We start from the raw sequence: 26,717 nt of genomic DNA on the forward strand, positions 1-26,717 counted from the left end.
AATTCATTCGAAATACTAGATAAATATTCAACTTCAACCTCTAGTATTCTCCCATAAATTATCTATCAATACATTACGAAGTGCAAAATGAGCATCGTTGTCCTTAATTCTTCTATGTCGAAATAAAAATTCTTAAAATCGTTGATTTTCATCTACTGCCATTTCTACATAAAAATAATAAATGCACGAAAATTAATTTATCAAAATTATACACCAAAGTTAAGATATAATATTAATATTATAAAGACATTACATAAACATAATTAGGTATATATAAAGAGATAAATTAAAAGATTAAATAATAAAATAATAATAAAAAATGATGAATAGTAATGGGAGAGATGAATAGTGTACCCCATATTTGATGGAACACTATTCATACCCCATTTTGGGGACAAAAATGGGGGAGAGTTGGAGCTAAATTCCCCCAAATATTTCCCCCATTATGGGGGATGGAGGCAAGGTTGGAGATGACCTAAGTGGATTTTTTGGTCCGCATGCATCTTTTAAAATAAAATATATTTTATTCGTTATTATATTTATTAATTTTTGGACCATCCATTCATACCAATTACAAAATACAAACTAAATAATAGCTAAAATATTTTTTATTTAGCTAAAAGTAATAAACTTTCAGCCAAATGTTTTACGAATTTTGCCCAAAAAGAAGCAATCACTTAACACAAATAATTATTTCACCTAAAAAATAAATAAACAACTGAACTCTACTATTATAGATAAAGCCTTTTTATTTGGCTAGAATTAGTGAAGCTCTAGCCAAAATTTCTTTTACAGATTCGACCAAAAAAAAAATATGGCTAGAATAAATAGATATTGTATCCAAAGTAGAAAATAAAAAATACACGGTTGAAATCTTGATTAACTCTTTTTTATTTGGTTAAAGATATTGGAGCTCCAAATATTTTTTTAAGTATTTGACCCAAAAAAGAAGAAATAACTTGTTGGAACAAAAAGCATTGTATTTATTAAAAAAAGAAAAGAAATAAAGCAATACATTGTTAAAACTCCATCATTTGGCTAAATTTGGTTAAAAATAATGGAGTACTAACAAACATTTTTGCTTATTTGACTGAAAAAGAAGAAAAGCAACGTCAAATCAGATAGTCATTGTATTTAGAGGTTGGGAAAAAATAATATTGGAATAAAATATATAGTATATATATTAAAAATAAGCAAGAAAAATACACAACTTGAATAAATAAATTATTATATAAAATTATGTGACAATTAACGATTAAAAATTACCTACTTGAAAGTTGATTTTAATTTTTCACTCTCATACTAGCATAAATTGGCATCCTCGAGAGGTTAAAGTTATCAAACTACTAAGTTCATAAGGTAATCAGAAAATAATTCAGATATGTAATGAATAAACAATCCCAAGTTTAGGAAAGATCTCAATATATATTATGCCTTAGTTTATTTATGCCTTAGTACAACGTAAATTCAAATTCAGCTATCAGATAGTTTATACTGCCTAAATATAAACTTTAATCCAAATGATCTTAAAAAAGCATTCTAAATGCTAGGAAAATTGAGTTGAGCGGCGGGCTTGATTCATCCACCAGTAAAAGATTCGTCGCACCATACACCCAGCTCCCGTCGCCCGAAACTGAAAGTTGAATACCTATTTGTTGAGTGCTACAACCTACAAGGTTAGGGTTTTTAGAAATACCAATTTGTTGGGTATAAGATTTGATTTTTACAGTATGCACATTAAAAATCTCTTCGTAAACTTAATTTGTGCAATCATGTTTCATTGGGTGTCTTCGATAATTTTTCTTTTTAATTTACTTTTTTCTTTTCATGTTTATTGTGATATAGTATTGACCTAGTTGGTTTTGCAAAAATGAAGAAAAGGTACCATAGATGAAGGCGTAGATGAAAGACTCTGAGGAAAGTAGTGAAGGAAGGTGAAATTATGGGGCCCATATGCTGAAATGTAGAACATAGATACGTTGAAATTTGTTAGGGAAAAAAAGATAAGAAAAAGCCTAATTTAAGCTATTTGCACGCTAATGTGGAGTGCAAAACACACAAGTTGCCATGTTAGGATGATGTGTTCACTAGACACACTTCTGCCAAGTTCAAGTGTCTATCCTGTCACTCGCTAAATTTGAATGACTATTTTACAAAACGGGCCAAGTTTAACGGCTATCTAAGTATTTAGCCTATTATTTATTAATTGAAATAATGCTATTTAAGTACTACTACTTTTTTATGAACAGAGGCTGTTTAGACAGTGGCGTTAAAAGTGGCTATTTGTGCACTTCGCCCCACAAAAGGGAGTAAGGCCTCATTTGTGCACGTCTGAATCTGAATACACATCTGAATATCAAGATATGTATTAAGATTAAAATATCTGAATCTGAATACACATCTGAATATTGAGATGTGTATTAAGATATGAATACTAAATAATTAATACTGTTTGATTTTTAACATCTGAATGTATAAAATTTATCTTTATTTAAAAATTAATAAATATAAAATTCAAATAAAATACTAACTAATCTAATATTCTATCAATAAAATATATAGTTTTTTAAAATATGATAGTTGTTGGTGGTGATGGCTAATGGGTGAATGCCGACTAGAGGCGATGGTTAGTGGTAGTTTTGGTTGATGATGGTGGTTCATGCTAGTAGCTAGTAGTGATTGGTAGTGGTGACGATTATGATTGAAGATGGTGGTGGTAGGTGGTGATAGTTAATAATGTTTGGTGGTGATAGTAGTTGTGATTGAGGAAGGTGGTGGGTGGGTGGTGGTAGGTTATAATGATGGGCAGTGCCGGCTGTGGTTGTTGATGGTGATGGGGTGGTCAGTTGTGGTAGTTGAGGTGGATGAGTGTTGATTGTGGGTGAGAATGACAGTGGTCGGAATGGTGGGGATAGCAGGTGGTGATGGTCAATAATGATGGCGACTATAATTGAGGATGATCGTGGCGTGGTCGTGGTGGAGGTGGTGGTGGTGGTGGGGTGGTAGTGGTGGTGGGGTGGTAGTGGTGGTTGAGTATAGTGGTGGTGGCGGCATGGTGGTAGTTGATAATGGTAGGCGGTGGCGGCAGTTAATAATATGTGATAGCATCTTAATGAAAATAAGTCTCTGTTATAGATCTTAATTATACAGACCTATTCAGACCCATTAAGTGGTTACGAAGTAAAAAAAACAAACACACTTAATGATTTAAGTATTTAGCCTATTATTTATTAATTGAAATAATGCTATTTAAGTACTACTACTTTTTTATGAACAGAGGCTGTTTAGACTGTGGCATTAAAAGTGGCTATTTGTGCACTTCGCCCCACAAAAGGGAGTAAGGCCTCATTTGTTTTTTTTAAGATTAAGACGTCTGAATCTGAATACACATCTAAATATCAAGATATGTATTAAGATTAAAACATCTGAATATATTGAGATGTGTATTAAGATCTGAATACTAAATAATTAATAATGTTTGATTTTTAACATCTGAATGTATAAAATTTATCTTTATTTAAAAATTAATAAATATAAAATTCAAATAAAATACTAACTAATCTAATATTCTATCAATAAAATATATAGTTTTTTAAAATATGATAGTTGTTGGTGGTGATGACTAATGGGTGAATGCTAACTAGAGGCGGTGGTTGGTGGTAGTTTTGGTTGATGGTGGTGGTTCATGCTAGTAGCTAGTAATGATTAGTAGTGGTGGCGATTATGATTGAGGATAGTGGTGGTGGGTGGTGATAGTTAATAATGGCGGATGGTGGTAGTAGTTGTGACTGAAGAAGGTAGTGGGTGGGTGGTGGTAAGTTATAATGATGAGCAGTGCCGGCTGTGGTTGTTGATGGTAATGGGGTGGTTAGTTGTGGTAGTTGAGGTGGATGAGTGCTTCTTGTGGGTGAGAATGATGGTGGTCGGGGTGGTGGGGATAGTGGGTGGTGATGATCGATAATGGTGGCGGCTATGATTGAGGATGATCGTGGCGTGGTGGTGGTGGAGGTGGTGGTGGTGGTGGTGGGGTGGTAGTGGTGGTTGAGTATAGTGGTGGCGGCGGCATAGTGGTAGTTGATAATGGTAGGCGGCAGCGGCAGTTAATAATATGTGATAGCATCTTAATGAAAATAAGTCTCTGTTATAGATCTTAATCATACAGACCTATTCAGACCCATTAAGTGGTTATGAAATAAAAAAAACAAACACACTTAATGATTAAGATATGAATACTTAAGATTCAAACTTTAAAAACAGACACACTTAATGTCTGAGATCTGAATAATTAAGATTCGGACCTCCATTAAGTGCAAACAAATGAGGTCCAAATGCCAAGGCCATAATAGACTTGTTGAAAAGAGGGAGCATCAAGCTAATGTGCGATTCCCCCAAAGGCCAAACCCATTCACTATCTTTTAGAGAACTTTTCACCTGCTGGAGAAACTCCTGTGCTCAAAGACCTTCTTGTCAAAGGCCATTTTCCTGTCAGGTAAGTAGCTTTTTATCAGAGTTATTACCTTTTTCTTCGGGAAATTTTTGGGCATAAAGTTTGAATTGTTTGAGTCTTGGGTTATATTTTGAAAGACGAAGGTGATTTGATTATACTATATTCATTTCCCTGTAAATTATATGTTGATTTTACAGGTTTAGGAGCCCAGATCCCCTTTCTTCCATATTTAGTGGGCGTTTGGACATAAGAATTGTAAAATTCCAAAAAAAAGTGAAAAAAAATTTCAAAGTGAAAATGGTAATTGAAAATTAGAGTTGTGTTTGGACATGAATATAACTTTGGGTTGTTTTTGAAGTTTTGTGAGTGATCTGAGTGAAAAATTTGAAAAACAGCTTTTTGGAGTTTTTCAAATTTTTAAAAAATTCCAAAATGCATCTTTAAGTGAAAAATTGTAAATTTTATGACCACATTTCGAAAAAATGTGAAATTTTTTCCTTATGTCCAAACGGGCTCTTAATATCTACTAGTTTTTTCCAGGTTACTTCTTTGCCATCATTAAACTTCCATAACCATTTGTAAAGCAAGCTTTTGTTGTGAAGCTTGAGGTTCCTCACTCCTTCACTCCTAACCCCACTCCTTCCTTACTGTGTTCCTGAAGTCCTCCAGAGGAAGATAAGAGATAGTAATGTCAGTAAGGATGGATAGAAGGATAAGTGCAGTTTTATAAGTAGATATGGGAAATGGTTAACGATTATGAGCTAAAGTATGGTAGTACGACGAGGTTCGTAATCTTTACAAGAGGGAGCTTATTTTTTTGCATTCCGTGTCCACGAAAAACTCCCTACTGATTCTATCAATTTGCTCCTCCACTTTAATAGGAATTGGGAGTAAAGACATCAAGTATGTCGGGATCCCATCCAGCACGCTATTCACCAAAGTCAACCTTCCTAGGAAAATATTGTTGTTTCAGGGTGCTAGCTTTCTCTCTTATTTCTCAGTGACTCCTTGCCGTACACTGTTATCTTTTGGTTTTGCACCCAATAGTATCCCCAAGTAAGTATTAGTTAGAAACTTCTTAATTTTACAACCCATTAAATCTGCCAGGGATCCAATTTCTTGATCAGCATTAACAGAAAGATTGAACTTTTGGACATATTGATCTTCAGGCCTTTGACAACTTCAAAAGCCAGCAACACAACTCTTGAATGCAATATTTGTTCCTTATCAGCTCTGCACAACAATAGGTATCATCCGCATACAAAGTATGTGATATATCCAGTGTCCTACTTATCCATCCCTTTTCAGTACATTATTAAGCATGATGTTTAAGATATATGCAAATGCTTCAAATGCATCAGTGCCTTTTCGACTTACTCCATCCTTTCCTCTTCCTTCAAATGCATCTGTGGAACCTAGGACTCTGAACTCTTAAATAGAAAAAAGAAAGGAAGATGAGTTTGAAGTATTCACACAAACTCACGCGTTTAATGCCAAATCAACTTGGTGCTGACATCTCTTGGAAGAATTGTCGTTTTCTATATTTATTACTTACTCCATATAGAAGAGGCAAAGTGGTCGACCAAGGGTAAAAGAGTAATTTTATATTTTCATTAAAATTGCTACTTTTATGGGTGCCTAAAAGAGTGCATTGGAAACAGACTGCTGTAAACACACTCAACACACTCTAGAAGTATCTTTTAATCTCATTCCAAAAAAACAGGTGCAAGACTACACTTTTCTTTTATTTCGACAATCTTTATTAGTTTATACTATCCTTTCACTTCTCTTTATCATTGCAAAATTGGGTCTATCTAACTTGGGTATGTTTTCTTTTAGTTTTTGCCCAAATGGTTTTCCAGTTTTCTTTAGATTTTCAATTTCATGGCTGAAATTCTGCCTAACCCTTCTCAGTATTCTTCGGCCTTCATTTCTTCTGAAGTTTGTAATTTGTTTAATTTGTCATCAGCTAAAAAAGTCTACAGAATGCCGAATATAATTCTTCTTTTGCTGCTTGATATCATCGTACGGTCCCTTATTTTTCAAATTTTGTTTCTTATTGGGGAATTTATGCTTTTCTCTATTCTTTGTGCATAAATTTATTCAACTTTGTGGAAGTACTGACACTTGAATTTGGTGGTGCATTAGAACAAATTAGGCCCTTTTTGTAAAAATACAGCTGATTGTGTTATTGTTCTGTCCGCATGCCGTTCTTTTCTCTTTCTTTTGCTTTATTTATTGCTAATATAAAGGATTTATTCGTTATTCCTTTCAGGTATTCTTAATCATAATCGGATGCACTATCAATTAGAAGGTACTAATATATTCTCTCAAAGTTTGATTATGTAGTTATACAGTAAATTGTATGTTCATCTAAGTCGTTTTGTTTGTGATATATGCCAATGAAATTCAATTTGTATTTTACATATTGTATGTCCATATTATCAATGTTAAACAGGTAAATTAAAATTTGAGTTTAGTATCTTTTTAAACCTCGATCTTTAGAAGAATATTCAGGGCTGAAAATGACTAACAGGGTTTTTCTTTAACTCTATTTTGAGAAAGATGGTCATTTAATTGAATTTATTTTTATAATGTAGAAGTGCGGTTATATGTATTGAATGATTCTTACTTATGTGGCAATATTTCTTTCTGCATATTTATTAGATTCTCAAGATCTTTGGTTTCCACCAAATTACTACTTTAAAGGATCAGTACTAAAGGATGCATGATCTATTCCGAATTACTTTGGAAATCTGCCTCTCCCTACGCTAACTTAGACCTAACTGAATCTAGAAACTTTTGGGGTTCTTCTGATGCAGTGATTGCTTATACAACTCTATCTGAAGTATAACATAAATTCTCCACAAGTTGAAGTTTCAGAAGTTGTTCTAAAGATGAAAACAATAACAACAACAACAACTACCCAGTAAAATCCCACATAGTGGGGTCTGGGGAGGGTAGTGTGTACGCAGACCTTACCCCTGCCCTGGTAGGACAGAGAGGCTGTTTCCGATGGACCCTCGACTCAGAATGACGGAAATAGAAAAAAACAAGGAAAACAAGAAAAGAAAAAAGAATTCATTTGTAACTTCAGTAAAAATCATTATAGTAACAGAAGCATAAAAATCAAAAGATGAATGACATGCAATAACAGTAGCCAGAGTCTAGGGAATCTAAGATAAACAACAAGAATAGTGTGGGTTCAACATAAACTGCAAACCATCTAAGATCAACCCTAATCCAACCCCGCCTCGCCCCCGGCATGCAGAAAGGCAAGCTCTACTACCCCTATCCTACAACTCTAATGCTAGTCCTCCAGGCCTTCCTATCAAGGGCCATGTCCTCGGAAATCTGCAGACGAACAATGTCCTGCCTGATCACCTCTCCCCAATACTTCTTAGGTCTCCCTCTACCTCTTCTCGTGCCCACCACGGCCACCGGCGCATCGATGCTTCTCCTCTGCACGTGCCCGAACCATCTGAGCCTCGCTTCCCGCATCTTGTCATCCACAGGGGCGACGCCCACCTTCCTCCGAATATCTTCATTCCTGATCTTGTCTATCCTAGTGTGCCCGCACATCCACTTCAACATCCGCATCTCTGCTACTTTCAACCTCTGGACATGGGAGTTCTTAACCGGCCAACACTCTGCCCCATACAACATTGCCGGTCTAACCACCGCTCTATAAAACTTACCTTTGAGTATCGGTGGCACTTTCTTGTCACACAAGACTCCAGATGCAAGCCTCCATTTCATCCAGCCCGCCCCTATGCGGTGAGTGACGTTCTAAAGATGAAAACATTGATAGAAATGCACCGTAAGTCAAACCTACGACTCCAACATCAATTAGTAAATTCTAGGCCCATAAATAGAATACCCCCATATAAGAAGTTGCAACATGTTAGCTTAATGAAAGTTAGCACAAGATGATAACACTCTGAAAACCCACCAAAATCTAAAAGCATTGTCTTAAAGACCATATAGAACCAATAGATAAAGGCATGAGGTACTTAAGAATTGGGGGCTTTGTGAAATTTTGAAATAGACCCATCCTATTCCAAAATAGATGAATACATGCATAGAAGTTCTCTCTATATGCTTTGGTAAACAATCTTGTTGGTTTAGAGCACTCTTCTAAAATCGAGAAAATAAGGTCACACCAAGCTGATTTATTTCTTGTTTACTAAAGTATGTAATACTCCTTAACGAGGAAAGTAATTGTCTTGGAGGAGAGGGGAGAATTAGAGTTTCAAAATTCTCTTTTTGATTTGTGTTTGTAAATTTAATTTCAGTGATAATGTCATAGTTTTTTTGACAGTTCTATCCGTATCAGTAATATCCTTGTGTGTTTTTAAGTCTGTTTGGCAGCTATTTTAGCTGAATAAAAATCTTTTCATGTTAAATGTGTACAAGGACAAAGAGGGGTCTTAAGTTAGAATCTACGATTATGTCTTATATTAAAGGTGGACAAGAACATCAAAGTGACTGTGCAGCCGTTAGGAATCAGCAGTTCGTGGATGACAGATCAAGAAGTTAGGTATTTTGATGATATGTGCATATGGAACCAGTATATGTCATATTATTAGCCAGAGCAGACAACTTGCATGAAATTATGATACATTGTGCTTAGTGTTGAGTTAGACTGAGACATGATTATCTACATCCTAATCTAGGATAGAGAATAGCTTTTTCAGCTTAACCGTGCATATAACTTTCTTTCAAAAGGATTCATAGGACCACGAACCAAATGACTAAAAACCTAGGAGTTTCATTATTTGATGATTCATGCTACCATAAACTCATCTTGAATATCTCGACTAGATCTTCAATTTATCTGCATTTTTCAAAATGGGGTATAGGAGAAACTATAATGAAGTTACTCATTTTTAATAGAGTATTTTTGTTATAACTGCAAAAAAAAGTATTTTATTTTTGATCATATACTTGGTTATAAAAAAACAAATAGGTGTTAGCACTCTTTTTAAAAAAAAATTATTTCCCATGTCTTCTTTTCGCCCCTTGCCCCAAACTTTAGTCTTTAGTATTCTTTGGATCTTCAATTGCTTACGTTATGTTAAGGTCAATTTTTCTTGAGTTTAACAGTAGTTGACTTGAAGAGAATAAGGTGCAAACTTTAGAGAGTTTGGTATGATGTTATGACTTGAAGAGAATAAGGTGCAAGCTTTAGAGAGTTTGGTTTGATGTTATGGCCAGACTGTCAAATGCTTAATCATTTGCATGACACGAATCGATACTTATACTAAACGGTAAATGATTAAACTTTTCGTAAAGTAACTTTCTTACACTTTAAGTAAAGCGAATGTTGTACTACTATTATTTTTTATTATTTTATTATTAAAACTTTATTAATCAATTTATTCATTGAGTAGTGTACTGATTCTGAGAATATTAATTATAGATAAAAATATGTCGATGTATAATCGTTGAATGAATAATTTCAGAGAATAATAAATTTTACTTCCAGTTCGCTATCCTCTATGAAGCTGCTTGATGAGAAATTTCTTGTCCAGAGGCCCTCCCATCTTTTCTTTCTTTTCTGACTTGGAAGAAACTATGCTAAACTGATATTGTAATTTTTACTAGATCCTACACACTAGTCCAGATTATCATATGGGCATCCTCTTTATTAGAGATCTCTGCTCTTGGTTTCTTTTAGGTATCCTCCAGAACATGCAACTTTTTAACTGATCAAAGAAAATATATAACTTATTAAGATGTAATATTTTAAGCTGTTGCTGACCAAACTAAGGCTGTAAGGCGAATACTTGAAACGCGATCAATCTTTTATCTTCCACACTATTTTTCTAATCTTTACTTAACCGGCCAAAGCACACGTCACCGGTAAGTTATTTGACCAGCTTTTGACATTTTATTTTCATTTCTTACCTTTTGCAAATTTTGACTTACATGGTAATTTTACTGCATAACACGACGTTTTTCTTCTCAACTTTACCAAATTCTATATTGGTTGTTTGCTGCAAGTTCCCCACCCTGGCTACATTATGTGACAAGAATTGAGTTGGGTTAATGCGAAGAAATGATTTCTACAGGTGCCAATATTATTGTCATATCCTGCAAAACTTGGAGACTAATTGCAACATTGTAGTTTAGTTGCATTACATATTGTTAATATGTAAATAGTACATATGTAAATAGATTAGTGTAAAGGATATAAAGAATGTGTCATTTTACGCATTGTTCTGCAACCACTGCAGTAGATGTTTTATTAACCTTTGTACAACGGAAACATTGTCCATAAATGCATGTAAATATGAAACAGTTAGTTGGCTATGCTATGTATATTTGGTTTGATATTACTTATTTACATGTTTCAATCTCTTCATTCTGCAATTGCATGTTACGACAAAGATAGTAATATTAAATTACCGTTCGGTTTTACAAGATTAGCACGGGCCAAAACTTATCTAGTAAATATAGATGTCTTAAGTGTTAGTTTGGGCAAGTAATATAAATTTAAAAGTCAAGATAGTTCTATGGAGAATAACTTCCGCTCATAAGTTATGGAAGTCATTTTCTCCATGTCCATTTTGATGGAAAGTGTTTTCTTATGGTAACCAAACACCAGATAATGACTTCGTCATAGAAAATATTTTCAAAAATGACATTCGTCATACCAAAAACACCCAAAGGTATTCATGTAACAGGTAGTCCCTTTATTATTAGCGAGCATCTAAAAGGCAGTGATGCCCTATCAATATTCATAATATAACTTTTATGACCTTTCATCTATGCTGATTAAGAATACTCCAGAGTTTTACTTAGGTGGTTTTGTTACTCTGATATAGTCGTGTTTTCTTTTTATTTGTCAATTTTGTTTTTGATCCGACCTCCCCAAATCTATCGTCTTGAATTAATTTCAGTATTCTTGATCACTAAAGGGAAAAATAAAAAGAAGATTTGATTTCTGTATAAAGTAGCTGTTCTAATCATTGATAAGAAAAAGAAAGAAAACTTGAACATAGATTGGGTTGGACTAGTTTAATTTGGAAAAATCATATTCTACTTGTTCTTTGATATGCTTTTTCTTAAAGTATGCTAGCAGATGTGAGTCACCATTTGTTGGTTGTGCTTATGCTTATTTTTCTTCTTCCCCTTTTTTGGTGCTAACGTTCTGTTTGAATTCATAGGTATGACTGATATTGCTTTACCATGGGATAAGTTGTCTTTAGATTTAATAAAACAAGAGGAGGAGCAGTCAAGTCCTGAAAGGAAGTAAGTTTAGTATATGATCTTTGACTAACTCAACACTAATTTTTAGTTTCTGATTTAATTAATATCTAGTAGAGTATCACATCAAGCTTCAATGTTGGCTGACTTGTTTTATAGTTGCCTATTTACTACTCACTCTTCCATTGCAGCTGCAATTGTCATGAAATGTGCTTGTTTATGATAGTCTGACATCATTTTCAGTAATCAAATGTAATTTATGTTTGAAAGGGGCATGGGTCAATCACCATGAAATGGACAAGCTTTATAATGGAAGTAAAATTGAGTAGTATCCAAGTCCACTTTCCGATGTGGCAGCTCTCTCAACTGCAGTAGTGTTGAAAAATTCTGTGGTGACTTATTAATGCAGAAAAGCAAAAAAAGCAAGATGTGAATATACCTACTTGCCGGCGTACCTGGATTTGATGTACTTTATTTTACTATTTCTTCTTCACCCTACTTCCTCTTATTCAGTATATATTCTACAGGAACATGCTAATTAGAGGCGGATGCATCCTTCATGTTGTGGCTTCAATTGAACCCATTATTTTCGACACATAGTTTAAATTTTATACGTGAAGTATCACTAGAATTCCATCAAGTTTAATATCTGAACCCATAATATCAAAAGTACAACGAGTTCACTGCTAAAACTATTTTAAAATAAATTTTGGATCCGCCTTGTTGCTAACTCTCTCTCTTGCTTCTAGGAAAAGGACATATGTAGTTCTTGTATCCACAGGAAGTTTCAATCCTCCTACTTACATGCACTTGCGCTGTTTTGGTACGTACTATCCAACCTCTACAATGTTTCTCTTGCTGACTTTTTTCTTCTTTTCTTTTTTCCCTTTTTTCCCCTGCACGAGCGGGTAGGGGGGGGGGGCTGAGTTTAGGTGTCTAGATGAAATTTCTCGACTAGTTTAAGTGTCTGTATGTATTTGGCCTTTTTCTATTCAGATGAATGTGAAAAAACCATGTAAGTAGTCATAAGTCCTCAAGAACATAAGCTGCTCAAAATGAATATGATGTTAGACTATGAAGTTCATTTAATCGATTTAGTGGGTTTTGCTGAACTTTTGGCAATATTGATTCAGAGTTGGCAAGAGATGCATTGACTTCAGAAGGGTTCTGCGTAATTGGAGGTTATATGTCACCAGTAAATGATGCATATAAGAAGAAGGTATGTAGCATATCTCCAGGCAGTGAAACTGCTTTAAAATGTGTAACTGGAAATGAGATAATAAAAAGGAATAATGTACAAGTAGCTTTGCTATATTATTACTTGCTTCTGATCACGCTGTTGCATTATGAACGAGTGTATATTGTTTGTGGTCTGCAACCTGACACAATGTTATGCTAACACGCGCTGTTCTTAGTCATGAGGTGTAGTTTCTTGCTCTGTTTAACACTTTTGCTGGTCTACTATATATAAAAGATTGAACATGCTCTGCTTCTGCTGTCAATGTTACTAATGCACAAAAAAGCGGTATTGCTAATGCCTTGCCTCCTTATCTTTGCAGGATCTTATGTCTGCTGAGCATCGTGTTGCAATGTGCCAATTAGCTTGTAAAAGCTCAGAATTCGTTATGACAGATCCATGGGAGGTCTCTCTCTCACTCTCTCTCCTCCAACAAAAAAAACAACCCAAAAACCTCCCTAGTTATTTGCTGCATTTTACACCAGTGCCTCAGCTGATACAAACTAAATTACCTTCATCCTATCAATTAATTTTGCTTAAAATAATTATACAAGCAAGCCAGGATAGCTATCAACGAACATTGACAGTTCTCTCCAGAATAAAGTCCGCTCTCTGTGATGGAAGTTTGGCATCCAGTGGTAAGGTCCATTATTGACATCAGTAAGTGTGTGTTGCAGACTGCAGAGTATTCATAGGAATTTAGTCTGATGGTCAATTGGTTACAGGAGAAACTTTCCAGTCCTACCGAAACTAGCTTTTCATTTTTGTAAATAAAAAATCCTTTTCTTTACTACTACATTGTACATACTTTTGAGACAGTGTAGGCGTGTATTACAACAACAACTACTACAACTAAGCTTCAGTCCCAAACAAGTTAGGGTCCACGATATGAATCCTCACTTCTTTTTTCACTTCTCTCTTCTTTCTTTAGTGAAAGAATATTTATCTACTCCCTTCCCAACCTGGCCCCAATAAAAGGAAAAAAAGAGCAAATATTACTTTATTCCTCTACCCAGAAAATTTTGGTTTATGAGGGCCATTTGTGTAAACTTACAGAAAATGGTAGAACTCATTGTTGACACCTCCATCTTATCCAGCATACAACATGTTGGTAAATTTCCTGTATGTGGTGTCAAATCATCAAACTCTAACATTTTTTTTTGAGAAGGTAAAGTGTCCAGTATATTCAAAAAGTCATCGGCACAAACTTTGTGCTGGAAGCCAAAATAGGCAATTACAATATGAAAAAGCAAAAATATAGTCCGGTCTTCTTACAAGGAACTCAAAACATCTAGGATTGAATCAGGATCCTCTACATATTCTGATTTACACCAAAAACAAAAAAGAAGAATACACTTCATCTTAATCTTTTGTAGAGAGTTGGTTGTATCTTCAAAGCATCTCAGGTTCCGACAATTTTCCATCTGTTTTTGTCTGTGGTAAAGTCTACCTCTGTGTTCCAGCATAATAAAAGTTCAGAGGTTCTCCCTGGCATTACCCATCTAGCACCTCTGAGATTAATGAACAAATCCCATAATTGGCTGGTCACTCTACAATGAAGAAACAGATGGCTGATTGTCTCAGCATCATTCCCACACAAATAACATCTTGAAACCCCTCTTCCTTAGATTATCCTGAGTGAGGACAGCCTCCCTAATTACCAACCAGGTAAAACATGCCTCTTTATAAGGCACTTTTACTTTCCATATGTGTTTCCAATTTCTTAGCACCCTGGCTTTACTTAGAAGAGTTTGTTTCAGTTGCATCTCATATTTGCAGATATTCCTTGTCCACCAACTGCCGGGCTTTCATCTCCATGTTCTTGCTCGCAATTCCCCTTGGATGATTTTGGTAGTTGGTTCAAGGATGGAGTAAAGATTATTGTAGTAGTAGATTAGCTGGCAATAGTGCTCAGAACTTAGGGACAGCGACATGCTTAGTATTATATTTTGTTTTTTACCAGGTTATAGTTGAGGAAAAGTCAGATGATACTATTTTCCCAACCAAACAAATATAAAAAAAATGAAGAATGAAATTGAACCAAACTCAAAGAGAATGTGCTTTAGGTATTGAAGCCTTGCTTTATCTTTGTTTGAGCATTTAGTTAATAGATCACTGTGCAGTACATTTCTCCTGTGGAGGTAGCTTTGTTGTGAAAATATGTGTACTTTCTTTGCTTCAAGTCAAATGTCATATTCTCCATTTGGTTCTGTCAATTTGATGTTCACTTCGTAGAATTTATATTTTATCACTTGTATATAATGGCAAGTCCAGTTACTCCTACTTTTACAGGTTAATTGAGCAACCATAGTCCATCAGCTAACTTTTTGTCCCACATTCCCACTTCTCGTAAATCGATGCACATGCTAGTTACTACCTAATAAACTATTACTTAGTCCTTGTGCAACCATAAGAAACCATGCAAAAACGAACATGCTATTCTATCTGTAAGGCAGGGAATAGTTGGCTAGTTCACATTGTAAACTAGTATTATTTATCCAAGTGAAATTTTCGTTTAATTCTATTGTAGCTTACGAACTTCCATGCAAGTTCTAATAGTGTTTTTTTTTTCTTGCAGAAGACCTCATGGTCATGCTTGTGTGTGGTTCTGATCTACTAGAATCTTTCAGCACACCTGGAGTTTGGATACCTGAGCAGGTAACTTCATTTAAAGGGGTTTATCAGAAGCGAAATACTTCCTCCTTAATGTTGGATTGAAGTTATGCTCTTAGAAGTGCTGTGCAGAAGAAATAGGATATGCTCATTTGTTGATTTTATAGGTCAGGACCATATGTAGAGACTTTGGCTTGGTTTGTGTTCGGAGAGGTGGTCAGGATGTTGAAAAGGTCATTGCCGGTGATGATATTTTGAATGAATATAAGGTAACTTCATTAAGAACTCAAAACCTTTGTCCCTTGTTCTCTTTAAGCTCATTAACTGGGATGATTGGCTGTTGTATGGGGTTGCCACTGGTAGTAGACATTATTGAGATGTTATAATGCCATAATTCAGAGACAGCTTCATCCCCTTCCCCTCCTTCTTTCCCAAATAAAAGAGAACGCGAGGTTACTGGTCGAGGAGGCATGTAATATATTGTGTTCTGTAACATTTAATTTTGCAGAAAAATATCAGAATCGTGGATGAAGTAGTGCCTAATGGAATCAGTTCAACGGGATTAAGGTAAAAATTCTCAATATGACTAGCTAGGAGGATATGAATTGAATCAGGATAAATTGTTGGACAAACTTTCTTTTGATTCTCATGTCAGGGACTGCATCTCGAAAGGGTTATCAGTGAAGTACTTGACAGCCGATGAAGTAATTGATTATATGAAACAACATAACCTTTATAGAGGGCAATGTTCTAACAACTGAATCAGAAGCTCCTCCTCTCAGGAGCTTGTTTTCTTAAATAATTGTTGATACCTGTCCAAGAGTTGTTCATTTCTTTGAGCTGTGATCTTAGCAGCGAGGCTCTGTCCCTTGCTGCTAGAGCAGAACGATCTAGTCTTTGTCCTTCCTTCAAGGACGAGATGAGGATGAACATTTGCTCATTCCAGTTGTCCTCTATATATGTTCATTTATGATGAAATCTTTTCTGAAGATCCCTGTAAGGTCCCTGTATTAAGCCTAACACCAAGTAAGGTCCCTGTATACCCCTGAGTTTCATGAAATGAAAGAAAGAAAGAAAAAAAGAGAGGAATCAGGGCTATATATTAGTATCATGAAACCATTTAATAATCTTCACGTCCAGGTTCAAAGATGAGGAGATCGACGAGTTTATAAGCGCATTTCTTAAACAGATAGCTAGTACATTAACATAGAGTTCTTAACAAGGAAACTTAATTAATAGCACACAACACACCATAAAATTACAAAAGCAAAATTAACTAAAAGACATAAAGTTTAAAAGATAAAACAAAGCATTATTGACTCCAGCCTCCAGGTATGAGTTCACTGTTTGAGGTGTCCGTTTGGATCATTAACCCCAGCTGGTACACCATAGTTAGTAGCAGTTGAAGATGATGACTCAGCTGGCCCATCATTCTCCCCTATCTCTTCTTCACTCCTCATGTAATTAATCATGTCATTAAACCCATTCATCATTACATGAACTGCTGGATCATAAAACACTCCAGTGGGTGGGAAGTGCGGGTACGAATAACCCGGCCCAGGTGCATAGTTAATCGGCAAAACTTGGGCTGACCCAGTACGCCGTGCCAGCCCAAGTTCCACATTGGGCCTCACAGTATTGGGCCTGATCCGTTGGCCCGAGGCTTCTTGTTCACGATGTTTCTGGAGGTATAAGGTGAGAGGCCCAACGTAGTTGGTCAGCCCAATTTTGTTCATGGCCCAAATGACATCCTCAGCTGTCACAGTCCTGCGTTGTTCCCTATGGCAACGTTCGTTAGCTAAGTTAGTGATGTGGTTGATGAATTCGGACACCAATTCTTGGATCGCCTCTTTAGCATCGTCTGAGACTTTTGCATGTTGTGGAAGAATCCGCCGCATGATTCTTGTCACGTTCGCGATGGGGAGGTGCAGATCCCGTTCGCGCTTCGCTTGTTGCCTGGCTTCTGTGCCATTGCCATTGTTGTTATATATATATATATATATGCGAAAAACAATAAAAATAAGTATAGTATATATAAAGAACATAACACACTAATTTTAAATTCTGAATCTGCCACAGATGTAACACCTCATGATCTATATTCTAGTAACTATAATTTTATGAAATATCAAAGTTGCTTGTGTTGATAGACCATTTTAGTTAACAACTACTATATCTTATATTGACCAAGCAGTTTTGGTTTTAAACGATAAAAGCTTAAAATATGTTTAATTCTGTTGTTGATTGGAAGATTGTTTAAATATAGAAAGAGAAATAATGGCAGAGGGATATGGTTAAAATTTGCGACAAAAGAATATAAAAATTGCTGTCCATTAATCGATATGAGCACAAAACAATATCTTGAAGGTAGCGCGCGTACACTCGCTTGAAGATAGCGCGTGATACCAATTGATATAAGATATATAGATAATTGAACACGTGAGAGTTGACGTGAAGTAAGAACTTCGACCATACAAGTTAATAAAGTACGGAAAAGAATCTCGACTATATAAGTTAAGATACTATAAAAATAGAAACAATTTAAATATCGATGCATGAGTAAGTTGCTGAAAATACAAATAAAATATATAGTTCACTTATATAGTAGGGTAATAACAGGAATCAATACTAGATATGATAGGAATTCCATATATATTGGTAATGATTTAATGTAGAAGTGCAACTAAATACCAACCCTGGAAATACTAGCTAGGAAACCATTTTGATTCATAGTCGATCAATAACTAATGTAATGACAATATAGAAGTAGAGAATCTTTATTTCTCCATTTGTCTTTTACCCTTTTTTTCAAGAGTACGTAAAGGCCAAAATTTAGTGCTAACGACGGTTTTTCTCGATAAGAAGAGGACGAAGAAAAGAAAAAGAAGCAAAGACTTTAGCCCAAAAGGCAGACAAAACCTGACACATAAGTTGCAGCTTGACAATGGAAATTGTAGGACATGAAAGAAATTAATTTATCTAACACATAAAATTTGAAGACTTTGTAATATTTAGCTAGCGTTTGTGCATATATTTGGTTGAAACTTAAAAAAAAAAGCTTTTTTGAAAGATGAGGATATGTATTTTCTTGAAATTTTTTTTTGATCTTTTGTGAGTGACAAAAAATTTCACCCTAAAACTGGTCCAAACCACTTTTTGGAAGTTGAAAAAATTTCTTTAATTTTTTTTCAAATACTGATCAAATTCTGGGAACAAACAATGTTTTCAAAAAAATTATGAAAAAGGTAGCTAAAATCTATGTCCAACGGGGAGTTTTTGGCTAACAATATCCCTCAACTATTACCCAAACCTAAGGTACATCCTTCTCTTACCTCAACCAATAAAAACATCCTTGTACCATCCAACTAGTTGCAAGATCCATCCCTCCCGTTAACTTCTGTCAAAACACTAACGCCACCCACAATAAAATATGACAAGCACGTGAGTTTCCCCTAACAGATTAACATGCTAAATATTTTCTTTTGGTACAAAATATGTAGTTATATACCATTACTGCTCAAACTAACAAAAAGTAATTGAAAAACTAACAAATTCACCAAGTGATTCAACCTACCATTGGTATCAATTCGCATGAGAATCTCAGTATCAGTAGAGAATGTGTCTCTCTAATCTAGGATACTCAACTTCGGAAGAAAGCAAGCTTAATCCTACTTAGATTTCATTAGAATCTAGCTAGTGTCTTGATATTTCTTTACGTATTGTAAAATGAGTGCCACATCGGAACTACCAGAACCCAATGTGAGAAAAGAAACAAAATAAGCAAATCTTTCTGACATTTCAACAAACAGGTAAGGGACATCTGAACACTGACCTAGCAAATCTTGGTAATTTTTAACAAATGACGAAGATGACGAGAACAGAAGTCAAACACATTGACCAATTACAACACTCCAGGAACAAGAAAGAAGAGAAAAGCTTATGGACTTCTACCATGTCTTGTGAGGCGCAATGACAACGTAGGAATATAAATTTCGTCAAAAATCATAGGAGCTCAAAAATCATAGGAGCTCTTTAAGTTGGTATTGGTGTAGATAGAGACGAACTCGAGATTTGAATTTTATGGGTTTAAATTCGGAATTCTATCACATTCTATTTAATTTAGTGGATTTAAAATTTATTATCTATACGTATTTAATGATTCTTTTAGCAAAAATATAGTGTACAAACGAAAGCTATGAGTTCAAATGAACCCATTACCTCTATACTAAATATGCCCTTGGGTATAGAAGAGTTGAAGCGGATGATTTCTATTCCCAAAAGATCTAGGCCTTCAAGTATGAAAGAAAATTCAGTTTTTGAAGCATCGATTTGCTTCGCTGAAGGCGTAGGGGTAAGTCACGTGCTTGTCACATTTTTTGTGGGCGGCGTTAATTTTTTGACAGAAGTTAACGGGAAGGATGAATGTTACAATTAGTTGGATAGTATAAGGATATTTTGATTCGCAAAGGTAAGAGATGGATGTACCTTAGGTTTGGACAATAATTAAAAGGTGTTTTTAGCCAAATGTACATTTCATGAAAAAAAGAGAGTACAAGTTCCTTTTTGATGGTTTCGTCATTCAGATTGTATGACAACATGGACAACTCATCACGAAATAATGTATCACGGTTCATGGTTAATCTACATATATAGCCATCGAATTCATACATATGTATGAAGAAAAAATATTCATGCAAAATTCAGATATTTTTTCTTTGTTTTGTTGGTCATGCAAAATTATCAAAGGCTCCCTCATACAGCTGATGTTCAAAAGTTTTACTGCAGAAAACAAGAAAATTAAGTGCCCCCTTCCCCCCACAACAACAACAAAAAAAAAGAGAAGCAGAAACAGAAACAGAAAAAGTTTCTCATTTTCTATTTACTCAGATGATTCAATCATGAGAAATTCAAGAAAACTGCTCCCTCATGCAAAACTCTAACTTTTTTCTTTTCATCTAGTATGCAAAATTGTTAAAGCGTGGACAAACTGATGTAACAAGAAATTAATTATGTGGTTACCTGAATTTGATGAACGAGTGATCCTACGCTGATTTGAGTTTTGGCCTCGTTCCATATATGTTTTTTAATTTATATGCTATGAGTTAACTGTTGTGGTGTTAATAAGTAGTACAACAGTATGATCTTTTATAGGCAGCTTCTAAAACTAGGTTTCACGAACTCCACGGGAATTTTCTTTTTACTCTCATCATTTTTTTCACTTGTTTTTAGTAGTGTGAATTTTCTCGTGTTCTTTTTTGTGTACAGTAGAATTAGAACCATGCATGCCATTCGTCCTTCCACCTAATAATTAGATTCTACTAACATACAACCCCAAGTTTTTTACCTTTTTTTTATCAGGATTTTTTTATTCTCAAATCATCTTTGTTTGTTTGTGTGGTTTTTTAAATATGATTTCCATCGGCTCAATAAACATGGAGGCCTAAAACAAAACTTCAGTGAGAGGCCTTATTTTTTTTATATATAAAAGAATTTTTTATATAAAATTTCATTTAAATTCTATATTTCTAGTTTTTCTTATGCAGAGTTATTAATAATTTAATGTAATTCATTTAATTTCTCTTGAGATATACTTTCTAATTTAAGGTTTTTATTGTTAGCCAAAAATTTGTTAGAAAATAATAAACAAAAAATGGCTTTGAGGCGTGAAAATCGACTGTCTTTAAAGAGTTATCGCATGTATACTAATTTAGGGAAATACAAAGCGATTCTCTTCAGGATACAACAAAGCCTGAAATAATACTTGTGATTTTTCTATGCCACTTCGTTGGAAATTCTTGTGTATTTATAGGCAACCAATAGATCTTTTCAGAAAAGATGTCTTGTTTCACAAACAGACATATTCGGTTGGACCCTTTCATAACAGACACAATTATTTATTCGAATTTTGAATTTAAAATTCAAATAAATTTGATTTTTTTTTCTGTCACAAAAATAAAATAATTAATTTTAGGATACTTAATTGCACATACTTAAAAGTATGTGTCCTAAATCAAAGACATAAAATGGACAAGTGCTTAAAAAGCTTCAAAAATGCCTTCTCTCTTCCGATGCGGAACAACCCACTTCCCAACATGTGAAATAACAAACTATCTTACAAAATTTATTCTCAATTTATGGTCCAGAGAGTGATTTCCTGAAAGATATTTTTTTCTTAATTTTTGATCAACGATTTAGTCTTACTTTTTTAGTATGAAAATCTGTACATTGTCATTTAAAAATATTCTTTTAAAAATAAATTAATATATAACCTATTAGAAAAATTTGGGACCCTAAAAATTATGAGGCCCAAAGTAGTTGCTTTAGCAGCTTTACCCTTGGGCCGGCACTGAGGCTGATGAACCATTGATATAGCTTCGGTTTGTTTTACTGAAATTTTTTCTTTCTTTGTCATACTTTTTAAGAACATATGTGATACTAATATAGTTACATGGTGCATAGCAATTAATGAATAAGCAATATTTAGAGCTTTCATTTGTGTAAATTTCATGTATTTTGAAGAATTGGAGAAGTGGAGGTTACGATCTTTTAAGAAAACCTGTTAATGAAACTATCTCTTTAATGTATTTTGAAGAATTGGAGAACTATTAACAAAGGTTAATTATCTTCGTTTAATTTACACCTATGATTGCACTTGTGGTGCCCAAAATAATTACAGATCAGCTTCTAATAAATTATTAATTTGATCGATGCATCTTTTAACTGGCTCGAATTATTCATGCATACGATCAAAATCATATGCCTTCGATTTTGTAGGCTCGAGAAGTTGCATCGAGGACAAAAGTTTGATATAGCTCGAGTTCGAAGGTAGAATAAGAGGCTCGAAGACCTAAGTGCTCGAGGAACATCGGAGCCAAATACGACCGACTCCGAGACAATGCCGTTATGAGTTTGTTACAGAAGGACAAGATTCCCGCCACGTCCCCAAGATCATGGCGTAAATTCCGGAATAGATTTGTACGAACTAGTACAAATCTGTACGAGGCGGTTATACAACTGTCCCAATAAGATTCCTTACTGTAAATAGAAATGTATCTTATTTAGGATTCCCCTATTATATAAAGGGGACTCCAATCATTTGTAAGGATAATATAATCACTGGCAAAGAATATACTCTCTTACTTTTCTTGCTCATTGTTCGTCAGAATTGTCCTTTAGCTTTATTATTCTTGCTTTATTGTTCTTGACCAATTTCGCGGTCACTTGGGCTCGAGCTCGAGGCTGGCTTATCTATTGGTTTGATCTTACTTATTTGTTTCATCTATACTTCAGATTTCTTGATTATTAATTAGTATTGAACTAAATCATGTATCTTAATTAAAACCACAAATCAAATTTAATTGTTACTCGTATTTTCGAGGTAAACAGTTTGGCGCCCACCGTGGGGCTAAAGATAATAGTGATTATTTCACTACTGATTCTGATAACATACGTTATTTTTACACTTGTTCTTGTCGGAGATTCTTTGTTTTCAGGTTAAAACATGTCAGACTCAAAAAACACTCACGTGCACGATGATGACGGTCTTGAGTTTCACGGAGAAAATGACAACATAATTGCTCCAGGGGTCGATGTACCACCGATAAACCCTGAGGAAGTGCCAAATGTGAAGCCAGTGGATGTTAGTTCACACATTGCTTTGAATGCGGATCTAGGCGCAAACCCCGGAGCAAGTGTACGCAGAGAAGTTAGATATGGGGGCCAAAGAATAAAGGGTGTAGGAGATGGGGGAATCAGCCTCCAAGTGATATTCGAGATGCTACAAGCTCAACAGATTTCCATCGCTCAACTTCAGGGTCAGAATAAAACTCCAAGTATAGTCAAACCGGGAAACAATCGACGTACTGAGCCAGTGTCAGAAAGATCAAGCGAGAACGGCTCGAGGACTGAACCCACAATTATGAAGATGCTCGAGGAACTTACCAAGAGTATTGAGTCCGGGAAAAAGAAGATCGAGAATAATGACAAAAAGGTGGAGACCTATAACTCCCGTGTTGATCAAATACCGGGGCACCCCCGTTCTTAAAAGGATTGGACACCAAATAATTCATACAAAAGTTGTTTCCCTCGAGCGCGGCTCCAATGCCCATCCCCAAGAAGTTCCGTATGCCCAATATACCTAAATACAATGGAACAACTGATCCCGATGAACATATTGCCTCGTATACTTGCGGGATTAAAGGAAACGACTTGAATGATGATGAGATCGAATCGATTTTGTTGAAAAAGTTTGGAGAAATCTTGTTTAAGGGAGCCATGATTTGGTATCACAACTTGCCCCTGAACTCTATTGATTCGTTTGCTATGTTAGAAGACACCTTTGTAAAAGCACACGCCGGGGCCATAAAGGTGGCGACAAAGAAATTAAACGTCTTTAAGATAAAACATAGGAACGACGAGATGTTAAGGGAGTTCGTGTCCAGGTTTCAGTGGAGCGAATGAAATTACCACCGGTCTCGGATGACTTGGCAGTACAAGCTTCTATGTAGGTTTGAATGAGAGGAGTTCGATTGCGTCTCGACAATTAAAGCAGAATCTGATCGAGTATCCAACTGTGATGTGGTCATATGTGCATAACGTTATCAATCAAAGATCAGGGTCGAGGACGACCAGTTGGGAGCCCCTCCAGGCTCAATTCATCCTAATAGATTGGTAGCCAAACCCCTAAGAGATACATACAGGGAATCAAGATCGAACAAGGAACGATATCAGCCATATGTCGATCGGATAAACAATTGTTCGGGTCATAACGCTCCTCGGAATGATCAGAGAAATGATTGAGGTCAAAAATCTCGGGGACTCATGAGTAAGAACGGGTTCGATAAGCATACCGACCCCGCAGAGGCACCTCGATTGTCGGAGTATAATTTCAGCGTAGATGCATCAGGGATTTTGTCAGCTATTGGAAGAATAAAAGACACCAGGTGGCCCAGGCCTATACAAACTAATCTTTCTCAGAGGAATCCAAACTTGATGTGTAAGTATCATGACACACATGGCCATAGAACCGAGGATTGTAGACAACTAAGGGAGGGGGTAGCTCAGTTGTTCAACGAGGGTCACCTTCGAGAATGTCACGACCCAAAATCTCACCTGTCGTGATGGCACCTATCGTAACTTTTAAATAAAGGCGGAAGCAGTTAATATTAAAGAAATCCTTTTAAAAATAGAATATAACTCCAAAATTACTATACAATCCATCCCCACAACCCGGTGTCACTGAATGCATGAGCATCTAAATGATAACAACATCCGACTAATAAAAATACTGTATGAAAATATAGAACAATACAACATGACAGGAAAGGAGAGTCAAGGTCAGCCAATGCCATGCAACTATCTCAATAGTCTCCTAAGTTTGACTCCTCAATCAGCAACCGCCGTGACCAGAAGTGTCTGGATTTGTACACGAGGTATAAGGGGTAACGTGAGTACATCAACTCAATAAGTAACAGAAATAAATAAAGAACTGAGAAGTAGTGACGAACAATGCAAATACAGTTATCTCAATAACTTTCAAATAAGACTAGTCATGCTTTCAATTTAACAGTTATCATCAGTGCGTACTCAAATAAATATTCCAGAAATATGTACGACAAGGACAAATAGCAACTAAGTGTAGCAATTAATTGAAAATCAAATATGGCCTCTCAAGGTAACAGTCACTCAACTCATCTCAACACCTCAATCACTCGGGCTCTCAGAAATCATATAAACAACCCAAACAGAAGTAATGTCATTTATCAACAATGAACAACAAGTGACAGAGGCATAATGAGCAAGAAAAGCTATGACTGAGTACAAAACAATAATTAGCAGCTAATTTAGCAAGTACACGACCTCTCAGGTCTCAGTAGTGATCACATAAGGCCTAAACATGATTTTTAACATGAAGTACAGTCAATTTCCATGAAAATAGAGGGAACATATGTTAAATAGTAGGCCAATTGATTCCACAGTCTCACGGGATGGACCAAGTCACAATCCCTACAGTGCACGCCCACACGCCCGTCACCTAGCATATGCGTCACCTCCAAAATAGTCATAGGACACAATGTCCGGGGTTTCATACCCTTAGGACTGGTAATCGTTACTTACCTCAATCCGAGCAAAATCCTACTCCACAATGCCTTTGCCTCTCAAATCGGCCCCCGAATGCCTCAAATCTAGCCATAAACAATTCGATTCAATCAGTACAATTTATAGGAATTAATTCCCTATGAAATTCTACATTGTCCATTAAAAATTCGAAATTGCACTCAAAATTCGCCCATGGGGACCACATCTAGGAATCCGGCGAAACTCATAAAATCCGACAACCCATTCCGATACGAGTTCAACCATACCAACATTATCAAATTCCGATAACAACTCGACCTTCAAATCATAATTTTTATTTTTGAAAAGTTTTGCAAAAATTCCAATTTCTTCCATTTAAATCCGAATTAACAATGAATATTGATGTAGATTCATGTAATGTAATTACTTCTAGATATAGAACACTTATCCAAGTCGAAATCGTGAAAAAAACCCTTTGGATTCGCCCAAATCCGTGCTTGAATGACCAAAAATGGAAGAAATTTCGGATCCCTTTGGTTTATACACTGCCCAGGGGTATTATAGCGATACTATGAGCGCGGTCGCGCTCACAAGGCAGAAACTTTCGAATATGCGCGGCTGCCACGCACCTGGGCGCGCATATGACACAGTCCAGTAAAATAGTAATAACTTTCTGTATACACCTCCAAATGACAAACGGTTTGATGCGTTCGAAACTCGACTCAAAGAGCTTTAATTTGATAGGTTGTGAATCATACAAATCCTTATATCCATGTAGATATGGTCGTCCAAAGTGAGGTCTTGTGCGTACTCATTTGCAACTTTAGTCTATTATGTAATTTTCCAACTTGACTTAGACTTAGGACCTTCCTTAGACCTCATATCACTTATAGTATATTTCGTACACTTGCTTGTGACGACCCGGCCAGTCGTCTCATGAGTTACCGCTCCATTTCCCCCATTTTAGCTTCTTTATGCTTCGTTATCCGTGTTTTATGTGATCGAATTTATTAGTTCGAGTTCGGAGAGGATTTGGTAAGAAATGAGATACTTAGTCTCTTTTAAGAAGGCTTAAGTTGGAAAAGTCAATCGGATGTTGACTTATGTGTTAGGAGGCTTGGAAGTGAGTTC

At 35.6% G+C, this 26,717-nt stretch overlaps 2 protein-coding genes across 2 annotated transcripts; one reads left to right on the forward strand and one right to left on the reverse strand.

The window, feature by feature from the left end:
• The first annotated feature begins 1,361 nt into the window (after positions 1–1,361).
• LOC107811914 (nicotinamide/nicotinic acid mononucleotide adenylyltransferase-like) lies at positions 1,362–16,500 on the forward strand. The gene is made up of 11 exons (XM_075223111.1): positions 1,362–1,676; positions 6,723–6,761; positions 11,620–11,704; positions 12,409–12,482; positions 12,793–12,878; positions 13,219–13,300; positions 13,448–13,534; positions 15,475–15,554; positions 15,677–15,778; positions 16,018–16,076; positions 16,165–16,500. The coding sequence occupies exons 2-11, from the start codon at positions 6,743–6,745 to the stop codon at positions 16,268–16,270; spliced, it is 780 nt and encodes a 259-aa protein (XP_075079212.1). The 5' UTR covers positions 1,362–1,676; positions 6,723–6,742; the 3' UTR covers positions 16,271–16,500.
• A 349-nt stretch (positions 16,501–16,849) lies between these two features.
• LOC107811913 (nuclear transcription factor Y subunit B-4-like) lies at positions 16,850–17,407 on the reverse strand. Its single transcript, XM_016636906.1, has one exon. It carries the CDS (start codon positions 17,405–17,407, stop codon positions 16,850–16,852), a length of 558 nt encoding a protein of 185 aa, XP_016492392.1.
• Between the last annotated feature and the right edge of the window lie 9,310 nt (positions 17,408–26,717).

The sequence above is a fragment of the Nicotiana tabacum genome, chromosome 10, assembly GCF_000715075.1.
Source record: "Nicotiana tabacum cultivar K326 chromosome 10, ASM71507v2, whole genome shotgun sequence".
Classification (NCBI taxonomy): Eukaryota; Viridiplantae; Streptophyta; class Magnoliopsida; order Solanales; family Solanaceae; genus Nicotiana; species Nicotiana tabacum.

Bases quoted from the DNA above. Each gene is read 5' to 3' on its own strand.
- LOC107811913 (XM_016636906.1), bottom strand. From the start codon at position 17,407: ATGCGGCGGATTCTTCCACAACATGCAAAAGTCTCAGACGATGCTAAA.
- LOC107811914 (XM_075223111.1), top strand. The intron at 13,301-13,447 runs AGGTCTCTCTCT...AAATAATTATAC, and splicing joins CGTTATGACAGATCCATGGG to AAGCAAGCCAGGATAGCTAT. The intron at 13,535-15,474 runs GTAAGGTCCATT...TTTTTCTTGCAG, and splicing joins TGGAAGTTTGGCATCCAGTG to AAGACCTCATGGTCATGCTT.